This window comes from Felis catus, chromosome C1, assembly GCF_018350175.1.
Source record: "Felis catus isolate Fca126 chromosome C1, F.catus_Fca126_mat1.0, whole genome shotgun sequence".
Taxonomy (NCBI): Eukaryota; Metazoa; Chordata; class Mammalia; order Carnivora; family Felidae; genus Felis; species Felis catus.
The window spans coordinates 37511719-37526111 of NC_058375.1; the positions used below are offsets into that span (position 1 = coordinate 37511719).

General features: G+C 42.3%; 1 protein-coding gene across 2 annotated transcripts in view; it reads left to right on the forward strand.

The window, feature by feature from the left end:
* The window catches only part of CMPK1 (cytidine/uridine monophosphate kinase 1), a 36633-nt gene extending 31651 nt beyond the window's left edge, over window positions 1-4982 (forward strand). Inside the window, exons 4-7 of one of the 2 annotated variants that reach the window (XR_002744471.2) lie at window positions 57-133; window positions 378-474; window positions 1217-1333; window positions 4387-4982. Coding sequence is in view for 1 of the 2 variants with exons in the window: in XM_023258663.2 (XP_023114431.2) it covers window positions 57-133; window positions 378-474; window positions 1217-1258 (216 nt within the window). In the remaining variant the exon portion in view is untranslated. Of the gene's footprint in view, window positions 1-56; window positions 134-377; window positions 475-1216; window positions 3545-4386 lie in introns of those variants that run through there. The other variant, XM_023258663.2, reaches the window with a different exon arrangement.
* Window positions 4983-14393: the final 9411 nt, after the last annotated feature.

The following is a 14393-nucleotide window of genomic DNA, read 5'->3' on the forward strand; positions in this document are numbered from 1 at the left end:
TGTGAAATTCACATCTTTTTTTTTTTTTTTTTTGTACTATTTATTTCTCTTTCTAGATCTGTATTGAACGGTGTCTTGAGAGGGGAAAGAGTAGTGGTAGAAGTGATGACAACAGAGAGAGCTTGGAAAAGAGGTATTTTGCAGACTTTACACATCACCACCTTGGGCTCATTTTGGAACTTGAGTCACAGATTAAATACCTGCCTCATTTTGGTCCAGAAAAAGAAACTGGCATGCTTAAATATGTAAAGTGTGTGGTCTAAGGAGATGGTAAGGGAGTCGGTTGGGTTGGGTCTGGGTTGTGCTCTGAGCTGTTCCATAACGTGGGGGAGAGCGGGTGGATACTTAGAACCTTGCAATATGTGCTGCTTTTGCAGAATTCAGACCTATCTTCAGTCAACAAAGCCAATTATTGACTTATATGAAGAAATGGGGAAAGTCAAGAAAATAGATGCCTCTAAGTCTGTTGATGAAGTGAGTATCCCTAGCTTGCCTTAAAAGAAAAGTCCAGTAAAAATGTGATTTGGGGGACAAGGGGTAGGTAGGCAGGAGAAAAAGAAGTATGACAGATTAGTTTGTTTGCTTTTCAAGACCTGGGAGACTAAGTGAAAAATGAGATTTTTTTTCTCCTTTTTTGAATAGAGTCTAAAATAGATTTTACAACTTCAGACTTGTTCTTCATAAGAAGTGGGTGGTTTATTAATTCCAAACCTCTTTTCTCAAGCACTGGAAAATTGGCATTTTGAGAACTGTGATTTGGACCACATTCATCTTTTAAAATCTCTAATGTGAATGGCGAGTCCTCTAGAGCAAGGGCCCCAGGCAGCTTCCATCTCTTCGTCACAGAGCACAGAGCCCCAGGGGCGCAGGGCTTCTGTGCCCAGCCCTTCCCTCCCACTCTGTAAAAATCCTGATCTCTAAACTGCTGTGCAAGCCCTCAGTGCCCAGCAGCTCTTTTCTAGTGTCTCTCTCTCTCTCTTTATTTTTTTATTTTTTAAATGTTTTTTTATTTTTGAGAGAGAGAGAGAGACAGACAGACAAAGCACGAGCTGGGGAGAGGTCCAAAGGAAAATAGATGAAACCAAGGAATTAATGTATTTTTTTAAATGATACATCTTGAAAATTAATAAAAAAAATGGACTTCTAAACAGGAACTTAGCCATATAGTATTTTAATAATACTTCCTTTTTAAATTACTGCTCTTTGTCCTTTACAGGTTTTTGATGAAGTTGTGAAGATTTTTGACAAAGAAGGCTAACTCTAAACCTGAAAGCATCCTTGAAATCATGCTTGAATATTGCTTTGATAGCTGCTATTACAACCCCTTTTTAAGGCAATTTTAATCTTTCATAATTACATCTCAATGAATGGCTGGAAAGTATGTAGTAAGACAAATTAAATTTTTTATCTTCAATTTTTCTGGTTACAGGAGTAGATAGTGAATTCGGGTCTAACTTCATCTTAGCTATGGTGCTCACAAAACAAAGAAGGATATCAGCTAGTTCTTTGTTTTTCCTCAAAAAGCATATCCCTTTTATAGTTTGTGCCTTCTGTGAGCAAAACTCTGTAGTCTGTGTGTATATCCCTTTAGTAATTACAACATGTTAAGATTAGGGATTCCCCACTTCTTTGTTTTCTTGTAGGTTTTACATTTCCAACCTGTTAAGCGAATTTGTGGACCAAATTCCAAAGGAACTTTTTGTGTAGTCAGTTCTTGCAAAATGTGTTTGGTAAACAAACTCATAAAATGAATTCCTAGAAGTGTTTTAGTATTTATCAAATAACTGACCATTTCCTACAGAAAGATAAGAAAACTTAAGGCTTTGTTTTATTACAACTTATACAAAGTTGTATGACAAGGCATCTTCTTTGCTTCCAGGGATTGGGATGGGGTCGCTGGGGGTTCAGAGCCTGGGAGAATTGTCAGCTTTATTCTGACATAAATCTGAGGGTAAGGGGCAGGATCACATCAAATGACATGTGTTCCTGTGCTCCATTATATAGTGTTGTTATTATTAATGATTAAACTGATCTTAACAAAATTCCTAGCAGGGGAACCTTGAAATGCATGTACTGGGTTTATGGTAAAATGATTTGGTTAGCATTTTAATAACATTTCATTCAGAGTTTTTTGTTTTTTGTTTTTATTTGTTTTCTAGATTAAATGTAGGGTTGGTATGAAGTAAAAAAAATCTAATGGTTAAATTTCCCATTTGTGTTTATTTTCTTGAATACTTTTTTTTTTCAGTTATTTAAGGACATTTAAAAATCATTGCACTTTGGTCAGAAAAATAATAAATATATCTTATAAATGTTTGATTTCCTTCCTGGCTACTTTTATTTAGTAAATTCTTTTTTGGCATCATGTTGAAGCATTGAAAGGTACAGAATTTTAAAAAGGCTATCGAGTCCAAAGGAATTTTCCCTTAAATCCATTCTTCCTTTAAAAAATCTCTGAGAAATTTGTGTTCCCCTTTCTTATCTTTTTCTGCCATTACTAATGAAGAGTTATTTCCAAGGTTCTTAATGTGAGATTTATTAAAATGTTTCTCATTTTTAGCCCTTATACTGTTTGGTATACAGGGTTAAATAGGGTAAGGAATTTTGTTTTTGTTTAATTACATTTTATATTTAAAGTCATTGGGAATAGGAGCGCCTGGCTGACTCAGTGGTGTAAAGTATGTGATTTTTGATCTCATGGTTTGAGTTCAAGCCCCACATTGGGCGTAGAGTTTACTTAAAAAAGAAGAAGAAGAATTAGAAGTATAAAGTCATTGGGAATAGTGAGGACAACTTGTGGATGTTCTTACATTATAATAGGTTCATTTATTTCTATGTGTGTTATGAAATTCACTTATTAATGATATATTTTTCAACATACTTGCCATTAGGAAACAAAATATAAGGGATGGATCATATTAGCCACCAAAATTTGTATTGAGATTATCTTGGTTTCCTGGAAGAGACTATAACAAATTCTTGTCTGGTGATTTAGTTCAGCAGATACAGAGGGATTTTGCTGGTGGTTTAATCAAAAAGCTGCAGTATGAAGCAAGAGTAAAGACTATAAGGTTTTGAGAGCATTCCTGCTCAAATAAGTGAAGAAATTCATCAGATGGGGGAATCTAAATGTTTATACTGATTTTGGGAAGCAAACGTGAGGTTTTTAAGAAGACTGCTGAGACGAGGCACTTCGCTTCCTTTCATCACACAGCCTTTTGTGGCATTTGAGAACACAAATCAAGAAACATCGTAATTACGAAATTATGAGCCTTTGCTAGTTTGCTTTTGAGTAGAAAAACATGTTGGCAATATTGTGTTTAGGATTTGACTGAGATACGTCGGACTTCATTAGTTTAGTCATTCCGTTTGTTAGTCACCAAGGAGGTTTTCACTGTTTTGAAAGACCTTAGTGGAAGCTTTGCTTTTTTTTTGCTTTTCTTTCTTTCTTTTTTTTTTTTTTTTAAATTAACTGACATTTCCTGATGTTGGATGTATATGAAATTACTTGGTAAATAATCCTAATAAATTTTGTGCTATGGCGTTTGCTGTTTCAGATTTCCATTCTCTCAAGCATATTGAAGACTGAGAAATATCCTGTATTTAACATGTGGGTTTACAGCAAAAGCAGAGTTCAGGATCCAGGAGAATTTTCTGCTCTGTATTATGTTTGCACATCTTGAATTAAGTAGAAAGCATGACTTTATCCCATTCCTTCAAGAAGTAATCTGGATCGAGGCACAAGTATAGCCTATTTCATTACCTACCTACAGCAGCAATTGCTTGTCTCTTTGAGGGGGAAATTGGCATCAGGCTATGTCTCAAGATGCCTCAAGGCAATGTCTCAAGATGCCTTGGGGGGGCTTGTGTCTTTGTCATGTAATTAAGTAGTTGCCTGACACTCTGGAGATAATAGTGACTGAAAGTATTGGCCAGAGTAGGTCAGCCTTTTTTTTTCCCCTGGAGGTTTGGTCCTTCTTCAAACTCATAATAATTGCACAAGCTGTAGGTGCTACAAACACATACTCTGCCTTCCACGAGTTTTCTATCTGAAACTAACACCCTGATGTGGGTAGACCTTCACATGTCTTTTGATGGGTAATGATCATTATTATATAGCTTATTTCACTTCTCCCTAGCCTGCCCGCATGTTTCAACTAAATTAAGTACTCCTTAATCCTAAGCATTTTTCTTTTAATGAAGAAAGTAAGCTCATTTGTTGTGTACCAAGGAAAAAGGTAAAAATGGTCCTAATCACCTATCCCTTTATTTCCTCACCCCTGACCCCAGTTTAAGTATTCTCTTGGATCCAGGTTTGCTTTCCTTTGAATGGGTGTGGTTATTGTGACTGTGGTGTTAATTCTGGGCTTCATTTGTGCTCCGCAGGTCACCAGCTTTCCTGTCCTTGGGACAGCTAAAGGACGAAGTTGAATTTCTGGCTATCACGCTGTATACTCAGCCCTGCCACCTCCAGGCCATCACCAGGGCTCAGATTTTTGTGAGATCCCTGCTGTCCCTGCTCATCAGAGCAGAACCTGGTTTTCAGGAGTCCATCTTCTTCAAAAAGGCTCTTTCATGATTTTGTCCTCCTAAGACCTAGCCATAAGAGAAGAGGGCTTAATTATTTTGGCCTATTCAGGGAGAGATGAGGGTAATAAATCAACATTTCTCTAAGTGAGGTTCTTTCAGCCACAGAAAGTTGTTTTTTATTTATGATACATTTTGAAGTAACGCACAAAGTGTTACCTTCTTAACACTGGCCTTCAATGCCCTAACCAACCAAAGGAAAAGCATCTGTAGAGGTAGGTTACCTCATCCCAGCCCTGATGTAGATAATCCAGACAAACTTTGAAAACTGTCTTCTACACTGTAGAATCGAGCAGTTGAGCAGTTAAGCAGCATTTTGCATAAATAGCAGATGCATTCTCATTTGGTTGAGTAACCACATCTAAAAAGAGAAAATAAAATTCAAAAAACATGTATGTGAGCTTTCGGAATATTTGTATTCTACCCTTTAGAAGGCTTCCTAGAAGAAGTATATTCTTGGTAACTGCTTCTCTGAAATTAAGGGGGAAAACTGATACAGTGGACTCGAGATGGACTTCCAAGAAACCCCCTGAATTGGCTGAGATTCCTTGCCAGTTTGTAAATGCTTGCGGCCCTCTGAGGACTCGGGGTAGAACTGGCCCTCTTACGACCACCTGGCTCCAAAGGCTTCCAGAACCAGAGGGAGAAGACATTGAATCGGCTCAGCAGTTAGTACTTAAAAGCACAAAGCTGTTGTGCATGGCTCACCCCAGGTTGGTTGGTCCTTAGTTTTACAGAGAAACATTCTCACAAGTGGTTCCAAACCAGCTGCCAGAATTTGGCCAGAGTATGATTGTGACAAGGCTGCATCAAAATAGCCTTGTCAAAATGGAAACCTTTTTTCCTTTTAATTACCAGGTAGAGCACAATAGGCACTACCATTATCCTGTCCTGGATTGGGGTGGTGGTTTAGACCACCATAGACATGTCATTTACATTATTTGGGGGAGAAATGCTAAAGTTTAATGGTCAACTTTCATGTTGGGTCAAAATAGTCACATCAAAATGACCAGTTTAAAACAGCTACATCAAAATCCCCCTGATGTCAAGGACTGTGTCAGAATGTCCTTGTCACATCCAGTATCAAACATGATTGAGCAGAGACCATTCCTCTGCCTAGGGCCTTTCCTGCTTAGGTCTGGCTAAGTGCTCTTTAGAGAAGGTAGGTGCACTACTGGACTTGAGGCTGCTGCTGTTGTGCTAATGGAAGAGTCAGAAATGGAGGGGATGGATGGGATGGGATGAGGGCAGGGAGAGTAAAACCGTTTGTGTAGAGAAGCAGGAGTTGGTTCATTCCAGTTCTTTGGCCATGATGGTCCTTGTAGGAGACTTACTCTACCCATAATCACTCCTACCAAACACCATTTCTTAATCTGTCCAGTCTTCATGATCATAGACCACATTCCCACTACTCTCCAGGATTATTTTGTTGATGAAAATGGGCTTCAAGAATGAGACTCCCTTGATACTATCTATCTTCATTTATCCTTAACTTATGGTTTCAGTAGTTTCATGGATATTTGTGAGTTTAGCTTGTGTATATGACTTTAAGTATTTATAGTCAGCTAAATCGTTGTTTCATATGACAATACTCAGACTGGCCAGTTGCTGAAATAATAACTAGATTGATACAGGAGGCATTATTACAGTCTGCAATCACATTCATGGATCTGCCATCTTAATTGAGCTAACTGGTTGTGTTAGCAAGCTACCTGGCAGAGATACTAGCTTTTAGGATTGAGACCAGAGAATTTGTTACAGGAAATCTACATTTTCCTTAATTAGACAGTGTGTCTGCCATCAGACCAGGAGATGATGAGCACTAAAATGGTGACATTACAAAGAGTTTGGTGGCAGAACGCCTGGGTGGCTCTCTCAGTAAGTGTCCAACTTTGTCTCAGGTCGTGATCTCATGGTTCATGGGTTCAAGCCCTGCATCAGACTCTGCGCTGACAGCACATAGCCTGGAGCCTACTTTGGGTTCTGTGTCTCCCTCTCTCTTTGTCCCTCCGCTGTTCACACACTGTCTCTCAAAAATAAATATTTTAAACGTTGGCTGACCATTCATTCAAAATATGTTTGAGACACATTTATTAAGGATACCACAAGCAGTAATATGTAGTCCCTGCCTTCAACAGGCTCACAAGTTAAGCTCAAGTCTAGCAGTTTCTTAACTGTATTGTGTTTTTGTATAGTGCTTTAATGCAAGTACACTTTTACCTCTGTTCTCATCTTGTTTTCCCAACCATTCAGGTTGGGATGACGGTTTTCCTGTTTTGTGAATGATTAAACTGAAGCTGAAGGAGCCCAAGTCAATTGCCCAACAGTATTTACAGCTAGATAGTTGTGAGTCTGGAATTGGACCCCAGACCTTTGGGTCTTACCCGATCTGCCTCCTGTCTTCCAGTAGCCCATGTTGCCTACTTGTAATAAAGCCTGATTTTGAAGTATAACCACTAATGCCATCATGCTTCCTCTTCACTACCCTGTTACTGTTGTTTATTTTAATGTTTATTTATTTTTGAGAGAGCGGGAGCAGGGGAGGGGCAGAGAGAGAGGGAGACACAGAATCCAAAGCAGGCTCCAGGCTCTGAGCTGTTAGCACAGACCCTGATGCAGGGCTTGAACTCATGAACTGTGAGATGATCTTAGCTGAAGTCAGATGCTTAACCAACTGAGCCACCCAGGCACCCCACCCTCGTTTATTTTATATATATTTTTAAGTTTGTTTATTTTGAGAGCAGGGGAGGGGTAGAAAGGGGGAGAGAGAAAGAATCCCAAGCAGTCTCTGCACTGTCAGCCAGCCCAAAGCCACATGCAGGGCTCAAAGTCACAAACCATGAGATCTTGACCTGAGCTGAAATCAAGAGTCAGATGCTTAACTGACTGAGCCACCCAGGTGCCCCTCATTTGTTTTCACTATTGCACGTATCTGCAATTTGTGAAGTTACTTTGTTTACTTATTGGCGAGTCCCCTGCTAGATTGTGTCAGGAGAGCAAAAATATGTTTTCATCTCTGTTTCCTAGTGTCTGCACATAGTAGGCACCCAGTAAATACTTCTTGAAAAAGCAAAATGAAAAAGTTATTTTTGACTTGCTATAGCTGCCAGTTGCATCACTGAACTTTGGATCCTAACTGGGTCCACCTGCAGTTTCCTTAGGATTCTATTTTCATCTCTCCCAGAGCCTGGAATCGGATAACCATGGAGTACAGGGGATAGGAGGGGAGATGAATCTTTCACCTCATCAGCCTCCCTCTACTTGTAGCTCACAGCTCAGAGAAGACCATGTGATTGGCTGTCTTGGAAGGAAAACCAGGAGAGACTAGGGCCAGAAAATAATAGTTTTGGCGAAAATCTCACCCACCCATTCATAATTCAATCTAGTTGATAGATTTTTGACTTAGTATACCTCCATTGTCATGTTACTGTGTTATGACTTAGGAAATTTTTTGCTTTATGAAGACTTGATAGTTTCCAGTTCCTGTTCCTGATCTGAAACTCTTTAGTATAAATTTCTACTTGAAGCCTTGTAAGACTACGGTGTCTCCTCAGCGCTTTCACTGACCGTATTTACTGGATTGGGAAAGAACAGAATGAGGTTTCCACCTACTTTCTCCTCAGTGGGTAATGCATTGTAGTTCTTGATGCATGGTGTCTTTGGGAAAGAGATTTTAGAGGTCTTTAGCTGTATTTCTGTATTCTCTTAGTGACCTGGCACAGAGTCAATTCTTAATACATTTTATTTTTTTTAACGTTTATTTTGAGAGTGCAGGCATGAGTGGGGAAGGGCAGAGAGCAAGAGAACCCCAAGCAGCATGGAACCCGACATGGGGCTTCATCTCACGAACCCTGAAATCATGACCTGAACCAAAATGAAGAGTCAGACACTTAACCAACTGGGCCACCCAGGCATCCCCTACACATTATTCTTAAGATATTCTTAATACATTCTCTTGAATATTGAAAGATGTGTCTTCCTCAAAGCCCTCCAGATAGTAACAGAACTAAGCCTAGAACCCAGGTCCCCTTTTTCCCAGCCCTCATTCCTTAACACCAACATGCTTTAATCCACCGTCATTCCTAACAAAAACCTGGAAAGGCAAAGTTATAACTTGTGATGCTTGAGAGTCACTTCTATTTAATAGGATTTCATTCAGTGTGCCAAACATTTGTTGAATGTCCTTTAAACCATTTTTTTTTTTTTTTTTAGGGGCACCTGGGTGGCTCAGTTGGTTAAGCGTCCGACTTCAGCTTAGGTCATGATCTCACGGTTCTGTGGGTTCGAGCCCCGCGTGGGACTTTGCTGACACCATGAAGCCTGGAGCCTGCTTTGGATTCTGTGTCTCCCTCTCTCTCTGCCCCTCCCCCACTCATGCTCGCTCGTTCTCTATCTCAAAAATAAAATTAAAAAAACATAAACCATGTTTTTAAACCAATGTCTCAGGCATCACTCCCAGAAATTCTAATTTCATTTTAAAGACTCCCCAGGTGAATCTAAACCAATGATTCTGAAACTTTCAAGTGTATCAGAATCATTTGAAGGGCTTGTTAAACCCAGTCTAGGGGGCCCACCTCAGTAGATATGGGGTGGGGTCCACAAATTTGCATTTCTTCTAAAATTCCAGGTGATAGTGATATTTTGAGAACCAGTGTACTAAATAGGAAACAGAGCTGATATTGGAAACTCCTAGCCTTGCATCTTTGTGGACAAGGGACCAGCTTCTTGATCTTTATGTCCACAGTGCCTAACACAGAGGAGGTACTTAGTGCTGGATAAATGACAAATTGATAACCCTGGTTGAGAGCTCACAAATCAAACAGTTCCCTAGTCTACCATCCCTGAAGTTCCTGGGTTGAGGAGGGGAGGGGTAGAAGGACTAGGAGAAGATCACAAATGTTCTCTCTCTAAAGAAGTCGTCAGATGGGTACTAATTTGACATAGTAGGGTGGCTTTCAGCTCACTTCACAACTGCCATTGTCATAAAAGGTGAGGAGAGCCCGGGGGCCGCTGTCACTATCCAGACTTCTGAGGGGAGATGGGTTTGAGGGCAGAGCTAGGGGCCTGGAAGCAACTGAAGCAACTGAAGTTGCCACACGAGGGGCAGAGGGGCAGTCTTAAGCAGGCTCCATGCCCAGTGCTGAGCCCAACTAGGGGCTCGATCTTAGGACTGAGATCAAGACCTGAACCAAAATCAAGAGTCGGAAGCTTAACCGCCTGAGCCACCCGGGCGCCCCTAAAGAAGACCTTGTAAAGTTAGAGCCACCCAGCACTGAATTGGGATAATTTAGGACATGAGTTCCCCATCACTGGAAGTGTGTAACCAGCAGGATGTTTTAGAATCTTCCAGCCCTTAGGTTCCATGGTCACATCCTGTTCAAGTTGTAGCTATCTAAGTCTGAGGTCCATCTGGAACCCCAGCCACATTCTTTGGGCCCTCCTGAAACTCGGGATGCAGAACAGCTCCCTGTCCATACGGGCAGGGAGGAAAGGCTAAGGAACATCATGGGAGTCTGTGCCTTCCCATAGGAACCCAAATATTGAGAAATTTCCTTAAGCTTCTGTTTCTACTTCCTGGGTGCCCTCCGCCATGCCTGCGATAGGTATTCAGCAAAGTTTGCTGATGGTAATGCTGCTGGTGGTCAGGAGGTGCCTGCTTTGCCTCAGGGGAGAGGAACAGCATATTCTGGGAGAGAAACCGCGCTAGCAAAAGCATGACAGCCAGGATGGGTGGCTGGACAGGGTGGGGGTCCATGTGCCAAACAATAGGAGATAGGGGCATGCAAAGACAAGGCAGGGAAATGTAATGGGCAAACCATAAAGGTGGGTAGAAGAATGCGGGCTTACCCTGTGTCTGTTTAGCTGAGTCCAGATGAGAATGCTGGGTAACTGCTAGGCTGGACAGGGAAGTTTGACAAAGTCCTCTCAGATTTTGGAGGCTGCTCTACTCAACCCCTCCTCTTTTTCTACTCTTTCTCCTCCTTGCTGTAAGCTGTCCCTTGAGTTCTATTCTGAACCCTTAATGGTTTTCCCATCTCACTAGGGACAGTTTGCAAACCCTCCCTGGCTTGGCCTGGGTTAGGGCTGGGCCCAGGGCCGGCCTGCCTGAGCCGGGGAGAGGAGGCGGCTCCTAGCAATAAGCAACCCACAGAATTGTGTCTGTTATTTAAGAAAAGTTTCTGGGTTTTCGGCTAATTGCAAAAATACATAATGGATGCTTTTCGCATCTGCTAGTTATTCTGGAACAGGCCTGCATCCAAGAGCAAACTTTAAACAAACAATAAGATTATGGAGCTTAACTATTTCAATGTGTAACAGAAAAGAAAGCCAAGGCCCCAAAAGTTACATTAACACACATCCACTCAGACACAAGCAGTCTTACCAACAGATACACATACATACAACAGATACACAACATACACAAACATACAGATGCACATCCTGGCTCCAGGGCTCACAGGGCTTGCACACTAACACGTACACACGTGCACACACAACCTGCACATATGCCCGATCACTTGCACTGATACACGCACTCAGACACATACACGGATAAGCATGCCTAAATTCATATCAGGCACGCTCCTACCCAGCACAGGCACACAGACACACTGCCCCGGGTACAGATGCATTCACGCAAACCGTTTTTATTGCAGCGTGTGGTCCTCTTTTGTAGGTCAGTGGGCCCTTCTAGCCCTGAAGTAAGTCAGTCAGTTGGGCACTGGCTGTGTCTGGGTGGTATCAGGTGTAGTTATTCAGTGTGGCCACCGAGGGGCACCCGTCAGCCATCATGCATCCACCTTCCGCTCCTGCCAACCCGTCAATTGTTTCTGTACCCACAAACCTGCACCTTCCTGTTCCGCCTCCCTGCACACAGCTGGGAGGCTCCTTGCCTCCAGCCCCAACCTTCTAGGATCCACTGTACTCATTCTCACCTTTTCCCTCTTCCAAACCACTGAAACAGCCACAACCCCTCCTCTGCTTCCTCCTAGCTGAACACACACCATAGTTCAGAGCCCCCTGCTCAGTCCTGAGATTGCTCCTTGGGGGCTGGATCTGTCAGGTCTTTTTTTTTTTTTTTTTTAATGTTTACTTATTTTTGAAAGAGACAGAGACAGAACGCGAGTGGGTTAGGGGCAGAGAGAGAGGAAGACACAGAATCCGAAGCAGGCTCCAGGCTCTGAGCTGTCAGCACAGAGCCCGATGCGGGGCTCGAAACCAAAAGCTGTGAGATCATGACCTGAGCTGAAGTCGGATGCTCAACCAACTGAGCCACCCCGGCGCCCCTGGATCTGTCAGGTCTTAATCATAATGTGGCCTCTACCAAAAGCTTCTCCCCCAGAAGCAATTGTCAAAATCTCATCTCTTTTTCAAGGTGTGAGATAGCATCTCCCAGTGCAGGACTGCCAAAAGTTAACAGTGCATGGTAAAATAATCGAACGAATTAATGCCCAACTCAACTTCCCCATCTGCCCTGGCTGAAGAGGTCTTCCACTCTCAGCACCTGCCTCTCACAACTCCCACCCCCCACCCCTTGTGGTTCTATGAAACAAATACTGGCTTCAAAACATAAGCTAGGGTAGAAAGACCCAATATGTCCTGAAGTTTATCTCTTTCAGCATCCCTGACAGGTGGCTACCCTAGTAACAGATTACTCACCCCAACCTGAACAGTTGTCCTCACTGGGTAGTTCACACTTCTCAAAAGTGTCTTTACGTTCCTTCTCCACAAACATTCCCAGAGCTCCGCCTTCATGACGGGCTGTGGCAGGTTCTGAACAGACAGGATTTCTGCCCTTCCAGAAACTAATAGTCTGGGAAGGGCATTTGACCAGCACAGCATGAGACCTGCAGTAGTGCAGCAAGTACAAAGTGCAGGGGAGGGTGGGGTGAACTTTCTAGAGGAGCGAGGCGGGGAGTCAGGGAACATTTACAGAGGGGGTGAGAGCCGAACAGAGACAGAGTGAATAAGAACAATGGTTACAGTTCTGTTTGTTGAATGTTTACTGTGTTTGTGACTGCTAGTCCTCAGAGAGGAAAAATTCTAAGCCAGGTCAGCCTGTCTGCAGTCTGAGAGTTTAACCACTCAACCCAAAACAGCTCTTGTAACAAAATAAGTGTTTGGGGGCAGACATCCCAGGTAGATTAGTTCTCTATGACTCTGTAACAAATCATCACAAACTTGGCAATTTGAAGCAACGCTCCCCTGTTCCCTCACAGTTGCTCAGAAGTCTGGGTTCTCTGCTCACAGTATCACAAAGCTGAGATCAAGAAACCAGCTGGGCAGGCCTCTCATCTGGAGGCTCAGGAAAGAATCTACGTCCAAGCTTATACTCACTGTTGGCAGAATCCAGTTCCTTGCGGTTGTAAGACTGAGGTGCCTGTTTCCTTGCTGACTATTGGTCATGGGGCGCTCCTGGCAGTAGAGGCAAGCCTCAGGTCCCTTCCACTCGCCCCTTCCATTTTCCAGACAACAAAGGCAGATGGAATCTTTGTCATGCTTCACATCTCTGATTTCCTCTTCTGTCGCCAGCTGGGCAATCAAGGCTTTCATGCTTTGTTTATAGATGCCTCCCAAACTGCGAAGCTAAGACACTGTCTTTCGTGTAGCTGTGTTAGTATCACATTCACTGCAGACCCGGTGGTTACCAGGTTGCATTTTATTTCTTACACCACTTTTTCTTTTCCTCTTTTCCTAATGGCCTTTATCTTTCCCTCATGTTTCCCCAGTCTCTTTTTCTCCCCGGAGACCTTTCAGGGCCCCCTATTCTCGCACTCCAGTCTGGTCTGCGAGTGTCCAAACCTGTTGGACTGCCATCAGTCTCACTTCCTTTCCTAGTTTTCTGCACAAGGCCAGTCTTTTCTGGAGCTCAGTCTTCTTTCATGGCTTATTTCCATGTTTGGAGAAAACCCTCCAAGTAATCACCTAAGGGTACATAGGACATAAATGTTCTGACTCCATATATGTCTCTATATGTATTTATTACAGCCCAATAATGGACGGTTCAGCCTAGCTAGAGCTCTAGATTGAAAACTCTGTTCTCCCAGCATTTGGAAACATTTCTCCATTGACTGCTAGCATCCCATGTTGCCGCTGAGAATTCTGAGGTCATTCTGATTATCGTTCCTTTGTGACCTTTTTTTTCTTTATTTTCATTTTGCTCCCCTCTGAAAGCTCTTAGATCTCTCTCATCCCTGTTGTTAAAAAATGTCAGGATAACGGACTTGAGTGTGGGTCACTTTGTCCTTCATTTTGGAGGCACATATTGAGCTCTTTTAATGTGGAGACTTTATGACTTTTGTTTATGGGACATTTTCTTATGTAACTTTTATTTATTTTTGTTTTTTAATATGAAATTTGTTGTCAAATTGGTTTCCATACAACACCCAGTGCTCATCCCAACAGGTGCCCTCCTCAATGCCCATCACCCACTTTTCCCTCTCCCCAACCCCATCAACCCTCAGTTTATTCTCAGTTTTTAAGAGTCTCTTATGGTTTGCCTCCCTCCCTAACTCTTTTTCCCTTCCCCTCCCCCATGGTCTTCTGTTAAGTTTCTTAGGATCCACATAAGAGTGAAAACATATGGTATCTGTCTCTCTCTGTATGACTTATCTCACTTAGCATAACACTCCCCATGTTGCTACAAAAGGCCATATTTCATTCTTTCTCATTGCCAAGTAGTATTCCATTGTGTATATAAACCACAATTTTTTTCAATATATGAAATTTATTGTCAAATTCGTTTCCATACAACACCCAGTGCTCATCCCAAAAGGTGCCCTCCTCAATACCCATATCATGATTTC